The sequence below is a fragment of the Trachurus japonicus genome, chromosome 11 (genome assembly GCF_045865225.1).
Source record: "Trachurus japonicus isolate A0001 chromosome 11, Traja_1.0".
NCBI classification, from domain to species: Eukaryota; Metazoa; Chordata; class Actinopteri; order Carangiformes; family Carangidae; genus Trachurus; species Trachurus japonicus.
The window spans coordinates 21711897-21730166 of record NC_140917.1 but is presented as its reverse complement, the minus strand read 5'-3'; the positions used below and the strand labels follow the sequence as shown (position 1 = coordinate 21730166).

The 18270-nt window shown below is 42.1% G+C and overlaps 3 protein-coding genes across 3 annotated transcripts; 1 reads left to right on the top strand and 2 right to left on the bottom strand.

The window, feature by feature from the left end:
* Window positions 1-213: 213 nt before the first annotated feature.
* On the bottom strand, window positions 214-5519 carry snrnp40 (small nuclear ribonucleoprotein 40 (U5)). The gene is made up of 10 exons (XM_085791796.1): window positions 5293-5519; window positions 4531-4660; window positions 4338-4431; window positions 3946-4111; window positions 3654-3776; window positions 2210-2330; window positions 2029-2111; window positions 1581-1642; window positions 783-886; window positions 214-535 (listed from the first exon to the last, which is right to left on the bottom strand). Exons 1-10 carry the CDS (start codon window positions 5401-5403, stop codon window positions 486-488), a joined length of 1044 nt encoding a protein of 347 aa, XP_085647922.1. The 5' UTR covers window positions 5404-5519; the 3' UTR covers window positions 214-485.
* Window positions 5520-5530: 11 nt separating this feature from the next.
* On the top strand, window positions 5531-9488 carry zcchc17 (zinc finger, CCHC domain containing 17). Its single transcript, XM_085791797.1, has 7 exons — window positions 5531-5689; window positions 6680-6858; window positions 8134-8234; window positions 8325-8416; window positions 8508-8608; window positions 8694-8842; window positions 9098-9488. The coding sequence occupies exons 2-7, from the start codon at window positions 6720-6722 to the stop codon at window positions 9269-9271; spliced, it is 756 nt and encodes a 251-aa protein (XP_085647923.1). The 5' UTR covers window positions 5531-5689; window positions 6680-6719; the 3' UTR covers window positions 9272-9488.
* A 3056-nt stretch (window positions 9489-12544) lies between these two features.
* Window positions 12545-16124, bottom strand: fabp3 (fatty acid binding protein 3, muscle and heart). Its single transcript, XM_085791782.1, has 4 exons — window positions 15885-16124; window positions 13994-14166; window positions 12994-13095; window positions 12545-12900 (listed from the first exon to the last, which is right to left on the bottom strand). The coding sequence occupies exons 1-4, from the start codon at window positions 15952-15954 to the stop codon at window positions 12847-12849; spliced, it is 399 nt and encodes a 132-aa protein (XP_085647908.1). The 5' UTR covers window positions 15955-16124; the 3' UTR covers window positions 12545-12846.
* Between the last annotated feature and the right edge of the window lie 2146 nt (window positions 16125-18270).

Below are 18270 nucleotides of genomic sequence, written 5' to 3'. Positions count from 1 at the left end.
TCATTCATACCACTGTGAGAAAATGTAATGCCCTTAAACGTTTTTTCCTGAAAATATAGTGGATCGATTATTTGAAATATCTTGTATCTTTACATAACCAGATCACAGGGTTCAAACTTATTTCTTTGCTTATTTCAGCACCAGTGGATGAAACCAGCCGCAGGCTGCACGTGAAACTAGCATGAGTCAAAAGGACAAAAGACTCTGACAATGTTTTACAGAATGTTGAAGTTTATTAAAAAGAAACAAATCAGAATAAAAAAAACATGTTGTCGAGGTTGTTGTGACCGAGCGTAATAAACTTTAAACACATGTCCTGAGGCTGTTTCTGTAGCACATGAAATTACAGAGACTCCTAATGCTGCTTTCAATGCAGGACCCTCACTTACAAAACACACACACACACACTAACACGCTAACACACGCACACACAGTCTCACACACAGTCTCACACATACTCATCCAAGTTTCCACACATTAACACCCTACTGAATTTCTCCCATGTAGAGCCGTTTATCACTGGAGCCGGACAGCACTGTGGAGAGAGAAGGAGATGATTAAATTGTTATTTTTATTCATATTTTTGCAGCTAAGCTTGAGGTGGTCAAAACAACATGAAGTGAAATCTCGTGTTTCAAAAAATGAGGCAAAATTACATGAACGTGAAAATGATCTCCCCTGCAGTGTCTAAAAAAAAAAAAAACCTGTTCCCCCAGTCTCCGCATATCTCCTGACAGGTATTATAGCTTGAAATCTGAGACTAACGCAGTTGTTTGACTCACCTATAGGCTCCTCTGGGTGGAAGGCCACTTCATTGACAGAGCCTGCGTGGCCAGGCAGCTTGTACAGGATTCGACGGGATGTGGTGTCCCATATGTACACAAATCTGTAAATACAGACAAAGTCAACACAAAGCCGAGACATGTGAAACACAATGGTTTTTGTACTGATTTTGTTTTCATTATGCTGCTTGTGGTTCAAGAAATGCAAAACTGAAATGTTGTTTTTCAGAAGTCAAAATCATTCGACTAAAATTTAATTTGTAGAAATGTGAATAACTAAAAATCCGACCCTGGAATCAAACCTTACTTAACACAGGACCAATTAGTTCATTCAATTCATCTAAGGGTGATTATATTACTGGTTCTTTTAATATTTATGTTTTGAGCTGCCTTTAATGAACACCATTACCCACAGGCCTCGGCCCTTTGTGGGTTTAAAGTCCATGGGCGAGCGGAGTGGCCACAAACAGCTGAGATGTGGCTGCGCTAACAGAGAGGCCCACAGAGTGTAGACATATGAGACAGCACAGATTACAGCTAAAAGGCTGGGAAATGACATTAGAAGAAAGCATTGGTGGACATTACCTACATGACCAAACCCAGTTAGAAACATGATGTAACTGAGTGCATTGCTGCACTGGTAAGATTTCATGGGAATTGTTTTTATGTGATACCAAATTATTAGTTGTTTAAGTTATTTTTTGTAGCCACAGTTGATTTCAAGCTGCTTGTATGTTTTAGTGAGCTCTATCTGTGTATATGTGAATGTGTGTATAAGTGTGTGTGGTTTCCTCTCACCTGTCAGCTGAGCCTGCTGCTATCTTGCTGCCATCAGTAGACCAAGAGCACCTCAGCAAATTCTGCAACAACAACAGCAACAGACAGTTCAGATGCGGCATTGGCAACATGACACAGCAATTGTACACATGAGCCACTGTTGCTATAATTATATGAATGATGGGATTTCCTTTCCTAGAAAGCACAGCAGAGACTGATGAGAGAAGCAGGAGAGGTTGGATGTAAATGTCACACACCAGCGCCAGTGGGATTGTGTTGTAACTCATTCATGTACAAGGTTATAGACTGTCACTGCTGGATGAGAGGATGAATTTACTCCCTGCTGTATTTTCTCAAACACACACGATGTGTTCGACAGAGGAAAGTAGCACTGTTTTAATCCCTTATGTGCAAGCACACTTCATGTGCCCTGGAAAAAGAAAGAGGGCTGCAAAGTTATTCATGTTACCTTTTCAAAGTTGTGGACATTGCCCTGGAAAATCTTCACACATCTCTCCTTGGGCGCGAATGGTCGAACGTCCCAGATGCGCACTGCACAGAGACACAGACAAAGGTCAAATGACACATCCAGTAACAAAGAACTGAGAGTTATATTAAAAACGGACATTTCTTATACACATGTCCTGTACCTGTGTTGTCCATGGAGTTGGAGAGCAGGTAGGATCCCTCAGAGCTCAGTGAAAGCCCAGTTACTGAGTCACCGTGGCCGTGCATATTGTAGATCAGCTTGTTCTGTCTCAGGTCCCACACCTGCTCAAGACAAACAACAGCTCCTGAAACTGCTTTTGCAGATGTAAACACACAGACCTGGATGCACAGAGCCAAGAAGAGGCTTGAGCTGATGTCTCATCGGTAGATACAAATTCATATTCAGAGGATAAAGCCAGCGGTTTGATGGTCTCACACACACAGACACTGTAACACAACATGGCAGCTACAAAATCACAGAGGCGCAGGGATGGAAACCAAGAGTAGGTAACAGAGCGACGCACAAAAACAATGATGCGATTGTAAAAGATGCATGAGAGAAATAAAAGAAGCAGTGCATTCACTGTTTTATGGGCGTAGTGGCACCTGAGGGAGGCAGCTCTGCAGCACACTGACAATAACCTAGATGATGGATTTTAATACATTATTTAGAATGCAGCGCGTTTCTTCAAGTGCAAATTAAAAGTCTGCAGCTTTATAATTACCTATTTTCCATAAGATACACTGCATACTAAACAACCCTACTCATCTCCCTCAGCAGATGTACAGATGCAGAATACTGAAACATAAAAACTAGAAGATTTAAGCAATTCTTCTTCTCTATTATCCGCTGTCACAGATTTTGATATCCATGGCCGTTCCTAGCAAGCTGCAACATAATCTACCAGCACTGATGCTTGGTGTGATCTAATTGGGTTTGAAAAGTGTGACAGTAACACAGTAATCTTTCTTTAAAAATGTACTTATACGGTCATAACTGTGGTATTTCTTGGATTGGAGGAGGGGAATTTCTGCTCAGTGAGGATGAATAAATGGAAATACAAACAGACAGTAAGAGATGACATACGACACAGCAACCGAGGGCAGCAATGAACAGCTTCTTCTGTTATCTTTTATAGTTTATCTCTGTTGATTTCCTTTTTTATTACTATAATAAAAGGGCAAAATAAATGTCTCTTGTTGGATATTGATGTTAAATTTCATTTGACTGGATTGTGTTTCACAGTCAGCAGCCTCATGCCAAACAACATCTGCACCCAAAAACACACATGGACAACCTATGCATATTTATGCCATTCCTCTCCAGTAACTATCTGCACTTCTGGAGTAAAATACTTCAGTAATAGGCTGCATTATTGATAATAATTAATAATAAGGATAAACAGAAAAACTGATACTAGCAACAGGATTCACTCATATTGGTATATATGCATGACGACGCTCCAAAGCTTTCTCATATCATTAATTATCATGGTGAGTTTATTGTTGGGGATTAACTTGTGATTGTGTTGTATAAGTTAAATAACATTTACAGTATGTGCAAGTGTTTCATTTCCAGGATCTCAGCAAACGCCCAACAAGTACCTTGATGTCATTGTCGATGCCTCCTGACAGGATCTGGTCACTGGTGTCGTTGAAGGTGACAGCCAGTACCTGATAGGTGTTCTGGAAAGTGTGGATTGCCCCCTTCTTACGGACGTCCCACAGCTGTTGTTAAGACAAACACATACAGAGAAAGAATCTGGATCAGCTCATGAACCTGGCTGACAACTCCCCAAGTACGAGATCTGGCCTATTATTGCGGCCAATGTTAAATTAACAAAAACTTTCAGATTAAGTTCATTTAAATTTAAACTAATTGGTTGTACTATCTCACCTTTACTGTCCCATCATCACTGCCGGTGCAGACGAGCTGGGGCCCTCTGCGGGCCGGGTAGCAGGTGTTAACGAAGGAGGTGTGGCCCTTCAGACGCTTGACCCTCTCGCCGGTTTCACTGTCCCACACACCTACAGTCTTGTCTGTGCTGGCTGAAAACAGCACACTGAAACACGCGGCGAATAAAAAAACACAACAGTAAACTTTAACAAATGGGAAATAGGAGTTGATCTTCATCAATTACATACAGTAGAATTATCTGTCATGTTTGCTTTATGTTTGCTTTATACCAATATGAACTATTCTGGCAGCTTTAACCATGTTTCATTCTGATTTCTGTCTTCAAACAGTTTGCACTTATGCTGTTTTGTTTCCTGAATGATTGTTCCTACCTGCCATCTGTGTTGTAATGCAGCTCCATCACTGCTCCACTATGGCCCTTCAGTGTGGCGTAATTGTCACAATCTCCATACACGTTCCACATCACTACAGCAAATTAGAACCAAAGAACCAAATTTAACAGGAATGTGTAAAAACTGTAGCGTTTGTTGGATGTTTGGAGAAAAGTAATTGTTAATAACTTACATATGAGTCTATCAAATCCCGAGGAGGCCAGTGTGGCTCCATTGGGATGAAACTTGCAGCAGTAGACTTCACCCTCATGGCCAGACATCAGCATGATGGGAGCCTGCAGGCTGGAGCTTCGTGGAGGACCCTGCAGGAATGAATGAATGAATGAATGAATGAATGAATGAATGAATGAATGAATGAATGAATGAAGGCTTTATTTCAAACATGTGAGTAATAGCTAACACATTTAAAGTACTTTAGTAAATACAACTTTGCATGGTTGAAAAGGAGTAGGAAGAAGCAAGGACACAAATATAGAGGTTGTGCCTGAAGTTTCGGTCGTGTGAACCAATCCTAAATGATCCATTGTGTACCACTATACAACAGTTTTGGCTGTCAATGAAACTAAAAATTAGTGGCCACAGTATTTTAGTGTGTGACGTTTTATGATACAAATGTAAAATAGATGTTCAATGGCTGAAAAAAAAATCATTGTATGAGAACTATGAAACTGTGACTGCCCGGTCTTCTGCAAAGGACTGAAGGTGAAGTAAACACAGGGTTGCTTTTGCGCTGAGGCTATTCATCCCAGTTATCTGTGGGGCCGGAAATGTAGCACCGTGTATACATAAAACACCCATTTAGTCCAGTTATTGCACTTCAGAGCAAGTCGTGCACTTATAACAACAACAAGGTGTTTGTTTTGGTCGCCTCTAACATTTTGTCTACACAGAGGACACCTCCGCTCACACCGCTGTGTAGCTACTTCTCCGTTACCATCGCCACGAGTTGCTGAGACTGAGCCGCCGCCACCAGCTCCGTCCGCGGCCGCTTCACGCCGACGGGAACCACCGCCATGTCCGCCGGTCTCTTCTTGGGCTCAATCATCCTCGGTTGCAGGTCAAGAAACAGCGAAAACGTGAAATTTTAACGCTTTATTTCACTAAAAAATGGACGGACGTCTTTCGTAGAGGGACGTCGAGCGGCGAAACACCGACGAAGAAGAGAGAGGGAGCACTTCCGGCAGCTATGAGGCCTGTGATTGGCTGAGCGGGTCGCCGACGATGCTGATTGGTCGCTTTGCTAGTAACGACTGCGCTGATTGGTTACTTTTCTTGTTGTCAAACCTGCTCTAAACCGGATGTGAACGGAACCAGCTCCGCTAAATCGAAAGGTAGCAATATTTCTATTTTAATAATATTTGTTCAGTTACAGACATTGAATTTCCTTTCACAAAATGGTGTTTATATTTGATGCACGGGCCGAATAACATGCGTAAAAAGTGTTGCCGGTTTAAACACGTTTAGCGTGATAATGAATATAATGCTAACGTTAGCAGCTAACTGCTGTTGTTTACTCGCATTCACTTTGTTACAGCAGATGTGAAGTTGGTACAGTTTGTTTTTTATCCTTCTGCAGACTCTGTTTACTCTGTGAAGCTCGAGTATAAATCCAGTCCAGCTGTATTTGATCCTAATGCGAGAGCACTTAGCAGCAGCTCGGAGGAGTGATTAGACAGTTTTTCATATGCAGTAATTCACATGGAGTTTATTGTGTAAGTTAAGTTTAGAAAAAAAAAAATGCTTTTCAGGTTTCAGGCCAGGAGGTCACTATACTCACCACATTTGTGTCTTCTATTCAAACATACACCCCTGCATTTACAACCAAACAAGCTCATCACAAAAGTCATGCGGGGGAAAAAAAGGCATGAAAGCATTTTTGAAACCATTTGTCTCCAACCTTTTTGATTCTTGTGATAAATATAGCTGGAGTGAGCAGTAAGGATGACTTTGTAACCAGGTTCAGTGGTCTCAATAAACCATTTTAGTTCCAAACCCTATTTAATCTTATTTAATGCTGTTCCTCATAGTATTATTTGGCTTTAAGAGGTCACTGTGAAAATGTACCTTTTTTAAGAGCTTATGAGCTCAAAGAGACTGGGAGGAATCATCTTACGGTATATACCAAATAATCATAATCTCAGATTCTGTTTTCTAAATGCATTCATTGTATAGATTTTAAGTTAGAAATTATTCTTGCCACATAACACTCATTAACTTAATTTTGAAGTGTTGGTATATTTTATGTTATGTAATTCAATAACAGTTTTCCCATTTTGAGATACTACAAGTAATTTAATATGTTTCATTATTCGGTCCTCTAGATCCACTTATTGATACCTGTGGTCTGCTGCCACTGAGACGATGTCTGACAGTGACGGTCCACCACCAGAGCCTGCCGGACTGGAAGGTCTGCCACCTCTGTTCAGCATCGCCAAAGGAGAGGTTGTCTCTGTGCAAACCTATGGAGCTTTTGTCCGACTGCCAGGATACAAGAAGGAAGGTCAGTCATACGAGCCACTTACAGAAACAAAATGTCTGCAATGAATTACAATAATTAGAGGAAATACAGCAGTGAAAAAGAGAAGAAAGAGTAAGTAGCAAAAGCTTGATTGGTGACACAATAAGAATGTAAAAAGTGTATTAGTACAATATTGCAGAGTATGCAAAGAGTTAATACAATGACATCGACTACAATAGTGAAATTGATAAGAAAACAGTTTAAATGAGGAACGTGCAGTGGCAAAACAATGCTAGGTCAGCACCTCCATCCACTGCCAGGTAAAACCACTGCAGGGTGAAATAATAATAATGACTTACATTTATATAGTGCTTTTCCCAACACCCAAAGTGCTTTATAGAAACCATTATTCATTCACACCGGTGGTGGTGAGGTAAAATGTAATGCAGAGTGAATGCAGAGGATACAGTAATGTCTTTATTTCCAAATTCTAGTGCGTAGTGTTTGAGTCAATGTGTGACAGTGACGTCTCAGCCAGAGTGAGGAGGAGAGACTGCAAGTCAACTAAAGCACATGTTGCTACTAGAGGAAGATTTAAGTATTTCCACAGAATTCCTTCTCTGATTGATGTTGGTAAAACTTTTTTGTTATGTTTTCTTACTTTGAGTGGCAGCGCCAGCATCCTGTAATTTGTAGATAGATAATAGATAACATGTTACAGGTGTTGAGGAAGAGCCCATTTTAACCCACTTTACTTTTTTCTAGTCATTGTGACCTCCCTTTGAGAGAGATCCGTGTATGTAGAAAGGTAAAGAGTAGCGAGGGTTGCTGAGAAGAGCAACAGATTGAAGGACTGGATTGCCTCAAGTCTGTAGCTACACTTCACATTTTTTCATAAAATTATCCGAAGCTGCAGACCAGCTCCTCATTTTCACCACTGGAGGGCGAACTGTGCAAAGCTTACAAAAAACTCAGCACCTGCTCCTTGGAGCTGAGAATGAGTTCTACATTCGTCACGCCCTGAAAAATGCAACAAAAATGTTTGAAATGTGTGAAACTATTTGCTCGCACCTGGCTCTAATTTGTAGTCAGAGAGGCTGCTGGGTTCGTTTCACATTTGGACACCTGTCACTACCCTTTGGTGGACAACAACTGCTGCTTCAAACTGCTGTTTCAAATTTCATCTTCAGCTTTTCTGTACCTCAGTTTCAACACCAAGATATCTGCAATGAGGCTCTAGTTTCATCGTTTCATTACTGCTTCTTAATCCTTTGAAATGTATGTACATCTTAAATCTCTATTTCTTTGCACACGCAGGCCTGGTGCATGTTAGTGAGATGTCAGCTTCACGGGTGGAGAATGCCTCAGAGATCGTCGATGTGGGGGAGCAGGTGTGGATTAAAGTCATTGGAAGAGAGGTAACCCCATACACACACACACACACAAAGAGTACTGTATGTTAAACATGACAGAACAGGACGACTACAGCTCTGTCCTCCATTTGCCAGATTCGGGGTGACAAGGTGAAACTGTCCTTCTCAATGAAAGCTGTCAATCAGGGAACAGGGCGGGACTTGGACCCCAACAATGTCAATGCAGAGTAAGTCCTTATAGTTGTATTATATATATATATGGGGGGGGGGTCTGTGCAAAGACAGCTGTGTGCTAATATCACCTCTGTGTGATCGTAGGCAGGATGCGAGGCGACGGAGGCAGTTTAGAGACCAGACTGGCAACAGGATCACACTGGAGGCTGTGCTCAACACAACATGTTCAAAGTGCGGCTGCAAAGGTACAACAACAACAAACATATCTTGAAAGAACAAAATACAGAGATTACATTTCTATATCAATAAATTAATGAATCCTTTTTTCAGGTCACTTTACAAAGGACTGTTTCTCCGCTCCGGGCTTGCAGTACGCTCTTGTGCCTGAAGAGGACGACGAAGAGCCACGGCAGCAGCAGCAGCAGAGCGCCACCGTTGCACCGAGGCAAGACTCAGACAAAAAGAAGAAGAAAAAGAAGGTGAGTTGTGACAGTTGATGCCCAATCGTTGCTCTCACTTCCTCGTTTATTCCAGTTCCTCGACCTGATGCAACCAGTCACATGTCTGTGTGACCGTCCGGGGCTGTGGCTGCTTGCGTTTACAAGATTTCATGAGAAGTGTCTGAAGTATTAAACCACTGCTTGTTTGTTTTTTTTTCACATATCTCTTCATCGTGATTGTTCCCTATATTCGCACGCACAACAAAACTATCTTTCCGTTCGTTTATCCTGCAGGAGAAGAAGACGAAGAAAAAGGGGAAGAGGGAGAGGAAGGAGTCGGAGAGCGACAGCAGCAGCAGCAGCAGTAGTGAATGTAAATCCAAGAGGAGGCGCCACGACCACAGTCGTGACAGAGAGGACAAAAAGAAGAAGAAACACAAGAAACATAAATCTCATAAACACAGCTGAGGGTCGAGACACATACACAACATTCACACACACACACACACACACTGCAGTTATCACACAGACACAAAAGGGGAAGTGGGTAGCAACAGACGGAGGGACAGACTTCCAGGCCGTGTATTTTAAAATAATCTCTCTTCCAACATACAGCTGAGCTTACTATAAAAACGTTCATCTATTTAAGTTAAGGAAATGTTCGCTCACTGTCCTGAAAACAAGGCAGAGAACTGACAACATGAAAATCAAATGTCCTCAAGCGACCTCCCTCACAGAGGGAAGAGTGTATAGATCGTATGGAGTCAGATAAGTGACAAGCCATCTTGAAAATCAGATATTGTTCACAGCTATCTGGTTTCTAATGCTCTGGGAAATCCATTATGCAGACAGCTGTAAAGCCGACTCTTTGGGAGGGTCTGACATGAAAAACCTTGTAATAATCCACACAGCGAGTACTGGATACACACACACACACACACACACACACATTTACACCCACACACAGGGAGAGGAAGAGGTAAAAACCGCAAACAGGAAATGTAATGTAGTACAAGTGAGCGTGACAGGAAACCCCCATGCTATGGTGATATCCTTAGGTTGTCCGCTGCTTATTGTGCGTCCGTGTGTACATCCATGTGTGTTTGTGTATCTTGTCTCCAGGGGACTGTTCACAGTACACACACACACACACACACCTCTTCCTGCATGTCAACTGTTAACTCCATTAAAGGTGTTTTTATTTGTAAAGGTAAAACAAAAAAGCCTCTTGATGTCTTTGTTCTTGTACCTTGAACTCATAGTGTTGCTATTAAAATCTGTCCATGGGGAACTAAAACACACACACACACACACACACACACACACAGAAACATCAGAAATTCTCAGGTTGTGTCTGGTCAACCCCGGGGTCATGTGGAGTTAATGTTTTCAAGTGAAGTAAAAGGCATCTGAGGGCCAGATGGAGGGACTGGGTTGGGTTTTGTTCCTCAAGGTGAAAGGCTCCAACTTGTTTTCCTATAAAATAACCCCTCGTCAACATAGGACCAGATAACACAACATTACAGACTCAATATCTTGTTTCTTTTGTCCTGTTTTGACCTAGTTTCCGTGCTTGTGCAGTGATAGTTTCCAGCTGCAGTGCTTTGACACGGCTCCAGAGAGCACACTCCCCTGTTAATCAATTAATAAGAGTTCACTGGTCAGCGTCAGGGTTTAATATTTAATGCGAGTCAGAGCTTGCACAACCACAACTGTTAGCTTGAGTTCATTAATGCGAGTAATTGTAGATGACGGCATCAATCAACTGTCAGATACAGTCAAAACAGTGGAGGTAGTGTTTATATTGACCTTGGGTTTTCCCCCTCGTACAGGAAATCCATGAAAAATGTAACATTTGTGCTTCCATAAGGGGATAAAAGGGAATAACTCATTTATGTTTGGACACAATGTTGGAAGGATAACAACTTACCAACTCTATGCTTTGAGCTGAACCTGTTGATGTTCGGAAGATATGATAGAGATATAAAACAGTGCAGTGCGGTGGTGGACACTGTTTCCTCACATCTTCTTCTGTGGGGAGTCGTTCTTCCATGTTCTCCCATAGTCTGGTGGCTCCTAGTTGCCCATACAGTAGGTGTAAATGTGAGTGCGTGGGGTTGTTTGTCTCTGTATGTGATCGACTGGTGGCCCGAGCCCTTTCTGCAAGGATAAAGCTTTATATACAATGGATGGATGGCTGTTTGAAATTCACCTGTTAAGACTGGGCCAGTTATAGTTATTCCCTGCAAACTCTCCTCTGCTGTTGAAGCCAATGAGATGAGTTTAAAAGCTCTGGATACTGTATATGGACTTCTACACAGGGTAATTTAATTATCTTATTAAACTATTTTCCAAGGTTAAGTGTCAACTGTCAGTCTCAGTTATTAAACAGCTGTTACATAACTGAGACTGACATTGCTGTGGATGTACTGATATGGATATTTTATACTGTACATGCAGTTTATTAGCCCATTATTACTTTTTACTTAAACAAATACATTTTAGTGTCTGTATTGTTTTATTTTCTGTTCTCTCACTTTTCTGCATGTAATTAATTCACATGTATAACAGAACTGACATGACCCCTGTGAGTATTTCTTTCATTTATTTTTTTTATCTATTACAATAGTTGTTCCCGGCCTATTGTCAAATACACCATTCACATGTTTGTGTAATAAATAATTCATTCATGTGAATGGGATGTCCTGCACTGGTGAATCTGAATTCATTAGTGTTCAGGTTTGGTCTTTTTTTATATACTGTATATTGGTTTTCGTACTTTATTTTCCCGCTTCTACCACATGGCTAGACCTCTTTACAGTTTATCTATCTATCTATATATTGACTTTTCAGTTTGGTGGTTTATTTATGTACTTTTCTCCTCAACGCAAATATGTGTATATAGTTGTCGGTATGATGTAAGGGGGCAGATGTACTGTGTACTAATCATTCCTCCTTATGACCCATTCAGGTCAAAGTATCTAAAGGACAAAGATGCAGAAGGTCGCTGACTCCTCCAGAGCCCTTTCACCCCTTCACCTCGCTCCTAGTTGGCACTCTGTCAAGAACACATGACACCAATCTACGGTGAGGGGCGGGGGTGATCCAAATTTAGCAAACACACACACACACACACACACACACACACACACACACAGTACATACAGAGCTAATGTACAAATGCAGGACAGAACAGTATTTGCACACCTTGTGCTAGCTTAAACAAAACTTTCCCTTCACCTTAGCCAGGGCAAAGCTCTATAATTAACCAGTGTGAGTCCCTGTAAAACCAGCTGTGGTGGAAACTGTGGTCACACTCTTTGGATCTACTTAGATGTGTCCTGTTAGGTGGCACTACTGAACTTTTACACCCTGCTGTTTGCTATAAACAGGCCGGACTGGAGTGCTTTCAGACTCACCTCACTCCACAGTTCAGCTGAACTCATGACATCAACTCTTATATTTACTGTGGCCTTGTACTGAAGCTCCGTGAATTATCTATCGATCACAGCTGCAAACACCAATTTGACCACTCAAATGAGAATAAACTGATATATTTGATTATTTAAGTGTAAGGACAAAGATCCAGTGAACTTTATAAAAATAAAAGTTTAAGAATCACATTGTTTTACCAGTTCATCCACATGTGTGGACACATTTTTATTTTTCAGGTCTCAAAAATTTCAAAACATTTCAAACACTTTTTCAGGTTTATCACAGGCACAATGAGTAACATATTTCTTTAAAAAAATCCTTAGACCTGGAAATTTTAGAGAGAAAACAACAACAACAAATCATTGGAATTTATTCAGTGTTTCTTTCAGTAGAAGGAACAACAGTATAAAGTGAAGGACGTGGGGGGGAACGGAGGTTACAGTCAGCAGCAATGTTAATACTGAGCTTACAGTATGAAGGAACAATGTGGGGAAACTGCAGCAGCCACGCAGGCCGTCTGCTTGACCTGGGTTGATGGGTGGTGTTAGGGCGTTTGTGGTTCAGGGCTTTAGGCGATGCAGTGGGACGGGGGGACTCAGTGTTGGGTTTTACTGTGCCTTCTCGTAGCGACGCGTGCAAACGACCTCACCGAGCTTGAGTGTCTGTGATGGACAGGAAAAAGAAAGATTTAAGCAAACACAGCACACGCACAAACACAGATGTTTGATCGATGCATTTTGTGTGTGAGCTCTTACCAGCGTGAGGGCGTTTCCGTTGACTTCCCTGACCAGGCTGGTCTCTTTGCCGTCCCACTTCTGTATGTGCACCATCTTCCCATCCTCTATTGTTACGAGAGACTGCGGACGGACAACAGCACATAAATAAGCATTAACACGCATGTTGCTACACCACCACACATTGAAACACATTTGCTCCACCTCAACTTATATCACAGAAGTCAAGCAAAACAATTGCTACAATGGACAAACATAAGGCGTTTGACACTAAAGCTTTGTGTAAGAAGTAGCACAACTACAGGTGAGTCATAAAGTCAACAAACTGACGGAGTTGTGTCGGTTACAGCCTACAGCTATACGCACAAAGTTGTGTTGAGTGCGTACGTTAACAAGCATAAGCTGCCAGTCAAACCAGACCGGGTGAGGCTCCAGCAGAGAAAAGCACATTTTGTTCCTTGTAGCGTTTTGATATTCATACAACTTTTTCAGTCATTTTAGTGGAAACACTTTGTGCAGATCTAGTTTTGATTCAGACTGAGAAACGATGTGACTCATCATGAACCAGAAATGGGGATCCACTGAGGCTTACTAATAGTGAAACTTAATTAACTTTTTTTTCCTCCTCTGCATTTTGTCCATCCGATACTTTGCCTATGAGATCTAGTCATTTCTCCAACTGTATCCCTTAACTGCAGTTCGCCGCTCCACCCACCACATTAGAATAACGTCATTTTTAGGTGGGGTCAACCTCTCTGACCTCTGACCTCTCTGACTCACCCCCTCGTGTTCACACTTAAAAACAAGCATAGCAGCTTCTAAGCGTGACGAACCACAGGTGCTTGTTGAGCCATCCATCCATTGGACTGTAATCATCACTCATATTTAGGGAAGCTTCAGGAGTTTAAATTTGCAATGTGTTTCACAGAGTTATAGATATAGAGCCACGTACACCCCCTTTATCAAAGTGAATTACTTATTATTAAATGACTTATAACAACACCGACATGTGAACTCTCACCTTAACCTTCCTGTCATCGGCGGTGACCTCGTCGAACTCCTCTCCCAGCTTGAAGGAGAGCTCTGTGTTCTTGATGGTGCTCTGGGTCTTCACCGTCACCTGGTCTCCCTCCACTGAGATAATAGTGGTGGGCTTGGTCAGGTTGCCCACTTTACGTGTGGCAAAGCCCACACCTGCAGGGGAAGAAAAAAAAAAAAGAGTATGGTATGTTAATTGCTGTTATAAAAGACAATGTTGACCCAACACACTGTAAACAAGCTTGTGTGAAGCTGTAACAATCAACCAATGAATGGATCAAAGGATCAGAGAGCACCCGTCCTGTGGGGAGGGTGTGGACTTTAATGTGCTCCAGGCTAAAAGCTAACAATAGATGGTAACATGCAAATCAACTGTAAACACAAAGCACAGTTGAGACTGACGGGAAAGTAATTAAATTCTCAAGCGTTGTAACAACCAGAGAAAATGGCGACGAAAGTTGAGATATTCCATTTAAAATCAAAAACATGAATTTGCTTGTGGCTCCAGAGGAAAAGTGATAGATTTTGTGCTAATACAGATGTCAGTACATCTGGCAGGACAAGACAAAGGCTTTGGTGGAGCTAGAATTAAACCAAGAGATCACATAATTTATTGTGATTCATCCTCCGGGGCATGTAAACAGTCATCCCTATTTTATATGTGCTGAAACACGACTGAATGTGTTAATACAGTAAATATTACCATGGTTAATGTTCGCAGGGTGAGGAGATGAAGTGGGTGTTGATAAAAGTTGAAAGCAGTTAGTTGTGGATTTGCCCTCTGGGTCTCTGTCATATGACATACACACTCTAATCTCTGTTTGTCTACTGTCCAAACCTGCAGCATGTTCTGCAAACACTGCAGGGTCCCATTGACCTGACTGGCGGCCTGTCTGGGCATGTGTGTGTCTGTGTGTGCAAACGATTACTGGCTTTCCATTTAGGGTGTGTGTGTGTGTGTGTGTGTGTGTGTGTGTGTAGACGCCTCATTGATCAAGAGGATTGAGGTTAGAGGTTGAAGGGTCTCTGGTTTCTATGGGGACCAAAGCGGACCGGTCGATGGTGATATGGCTGTGAGCTCAGAGAAGGTATGAAACCCTCTCTCTCTCGCACACACACACACAGTCAAATGGTTTGGTGTCGTTCTTGGTGGCTGTAAAAAAGTCAGACCACCTGCCCCCATCACACACACACACACACACACACACACATAGTACCTTCCCGTCCCATTAGAGTCTTGGCATTGGGGGTCATCGCAATATTCAACCCCTCCCATGGCCTCGAACAATGAACAGCTTTCAGTGAAGGTCACCCACATTGTGCTCAAGTGTGTGTGTGTGTGTGTGGGAATGCCAGCTACTTGCCATTCAGAGTTTCTCACAGTGGGGTGGATTTTCTTTGCTCCACTAAAAAGACGGCCCCTCCCTCCCTCTCTCCCTCTCTCCTCTCCAGCACTTAGGCCATGCGGTCAACCACTCTTCCACTTTTCTTCCCTCCCCCTCTGCTTCCCATCTCCTCTCTTCTTTTTTCTTTCTCTCTCTCTCTCCCCATCTTCCTTTTCCCACCCTTATTTTTCTGAACCTCAATTTTTTTCTCCATTCTCCATCTTGTTTCCTCCCTCATTCACCCCTTCATTGTTCACACACACACCCTGCATTACCAGCTGCATGAATGGTTAAACACACACTCTCTTTCTCTCTCTCTTTCTCTCTCTCACACACACACACACACACACACACACACACACACAACATGAAGCATTTATCTCATCATCCCGCTTTTCACATGTGCTCACATGCAGCACCGGCAGCACTGCAGCCTCTCTCGTTACACGCGCATGCGCGTACACACACACACACTCAACACACACTTACCCAGTTCCTTCATGTATTCATCAAATTTCTCGCTCTCCTTCAGGTTCCATGTGCCAACGAAAGTCTCCATGTCTGCAGCGGTGTGGAGGAGTCAGGGGGTGAGAGAGTGTATGAGAGTGTATGAGGGTGTGAGGGAGAGAAACAGAGAGAGAGAGGGTGTGAGTGTGTATGTATGAGGGAGAGAGAGAGTGGTAGAGGAGAGAGAGAGAGAGAGATGAGTATGCAGTCAGCGCCTCATTCAGCTCTGCGATCCTACTGGTGGATATATACCGGCTGTTCGTGACGTCATCAGGCTGTGCAGAAAGGGCAGGGGAGGAGGGATGGGAGGAGAGAGAGAGAGAGAGGCATGTGTGATAAACTCGTCTCTGCACAAATGGCTCACATGCAAATAACCTATAGATTGTTTTGAATGTGAATTTGAATTTACGCTGGTCAATGGTTAGTTTTCATCAGTTTGTTTTGAGTTTGTAGTTTTCTAGGTTGTGTAGTAATGTGGTTGTAAAGCACAGTGTAATCATGTAGTGTGCAGGAATGTTGTATTTTCTCATTTTCTGAATGCCTAAATAACTATTTTATATTCACTATTTTTATATTCAAGAACTTTGCACAACATGTTTTGATAAGAAGAAGAACATAGGCTATATAAAGATAGATTTGGTAAGAGACAGAAGATGAGAGGGAGCAACAGGGCCGGTGTGAAAAAAAAAAAACAAAGTTTAGGGGAATAAAAGGCAGAGTAAAGAAAAGAGGGGAGGAGGGGCTGATGAACAAGCCCCCCACTGTCACGGATAGAGAAAAGAGAAGAAAAGCAGATTGAGCCAGAGGGGAAGAGTGGGGTTGATTGATTGCTTCACAGGGGGGCAGGGGAGAGGAGGAGGGGGGTGTAAAGAATGTCATGATAACCGTCTCAGCCCCTCGTCTCCCCTCGCTCGAGATCCCTCTTTCTGTAGTTTTTGTTTTTTAATGCTGGTTTGACTTTGAATGACCTCGACCCAGTCCGCCAGAGCTCACAGGGGTCATTTAGTGTGTATGTGTGCACTTGTAAACACATATACACACTCACACGTCACGTGATGGCAGAGTATAGGCTGCGGTCATGAGTGTGAGATAAGGGCAGAGCAAGGTTGGCTTGTTACCACTGAGAGTTTGTTTTTGGATATGCAGGACTTTGAATCAGTTTCACTTCATTTGTCTGTGATTTACAATAAAGCTGTCAACAAATCCCACAGTACTGAAAGCAACAATGTTATAAGCCCAATAACCACTTTTTAGTCTGAATTCATCCAAAGATGAAAATACTGTGCTAAAATGCTCAAAAATGAATAGCGAATTTAGGGAATAGCTAAATAACAAGTGGCAGTGAAAGGAAGTCACTGCGCTCTCTTAATAACATTTAACTGATGAATTTGTGAGCTGCTTTTAAAGATTTGTGACTCAGTGGGAACAGACACATTAGACACAGTAGGAGAGAGGAGGGAGGGCTGCATTTATGCAAAACATCTTAACCTGCGCACAAAGCTTTTTGTCCCATTTTGGGGGGGGGGGGGGTGTCACAGAACGTGATTTGTAGATAAAAGCATTACAACTACGCACCTACAATCTTTATCTTTATATAAAATAGTTTGTAAAATACATTTTGTTACTTTGTCTTAGATTTATAAATATTGATACCACTCTCGACTCGTACATGTGAAGCTACAGTTCATCTCCTCACCACTGCCTTCCCCTGGTTGGGACCAGATTTCTCTCCATGGGGGTGCGTTTGGCATCTATCTCGGCTGACTTCACTGGACTCGATCAGCATGAACTTCCGGTGACACATAAAAGAAGACTGCAGCAATATCGTACACAGTCTACAGTGAGCTCAGTCACCTGTGTTTTAGCAGCAGGTTTCATGGCACACAACCCATTTCAGAAACACTGCAACACTTTTTTTTGTCACAGACTGTTCTACTGTTTACTTTTCAGGCCATACATACGTCTCCATGCGTCTTTTGACACCTAAAACTTGAATAAGTAATGTTTTATGAATATATTTAGAGTGATGTGTTCAGGAGGACCGGGAGAAAAGTCACTGATAGAGGACTGGTCAAAAAAGAGAGGAGCCACCATGTTGCAGAGAGTATGAAAATAAATAAAATCTACCCAATAGGACATTACTTCTTTTACAATAACACACCCCTGAACTAAACTATTTCTTACCTGCTGTGCAAAACTATAGTCCTGTTGTCCATATGTAACAACTGAGCTGTCTGACTGAAGAGATAGAAATTGGATCTGTCTGAATCTGTCTATTGGTCATTAAATAAAAAACATTATTATGTTTGTTTATTTTGTAAAAAAAAAAAAAAAAAAAAAAAGGTCATAGTGTAAAAATTGTCACATT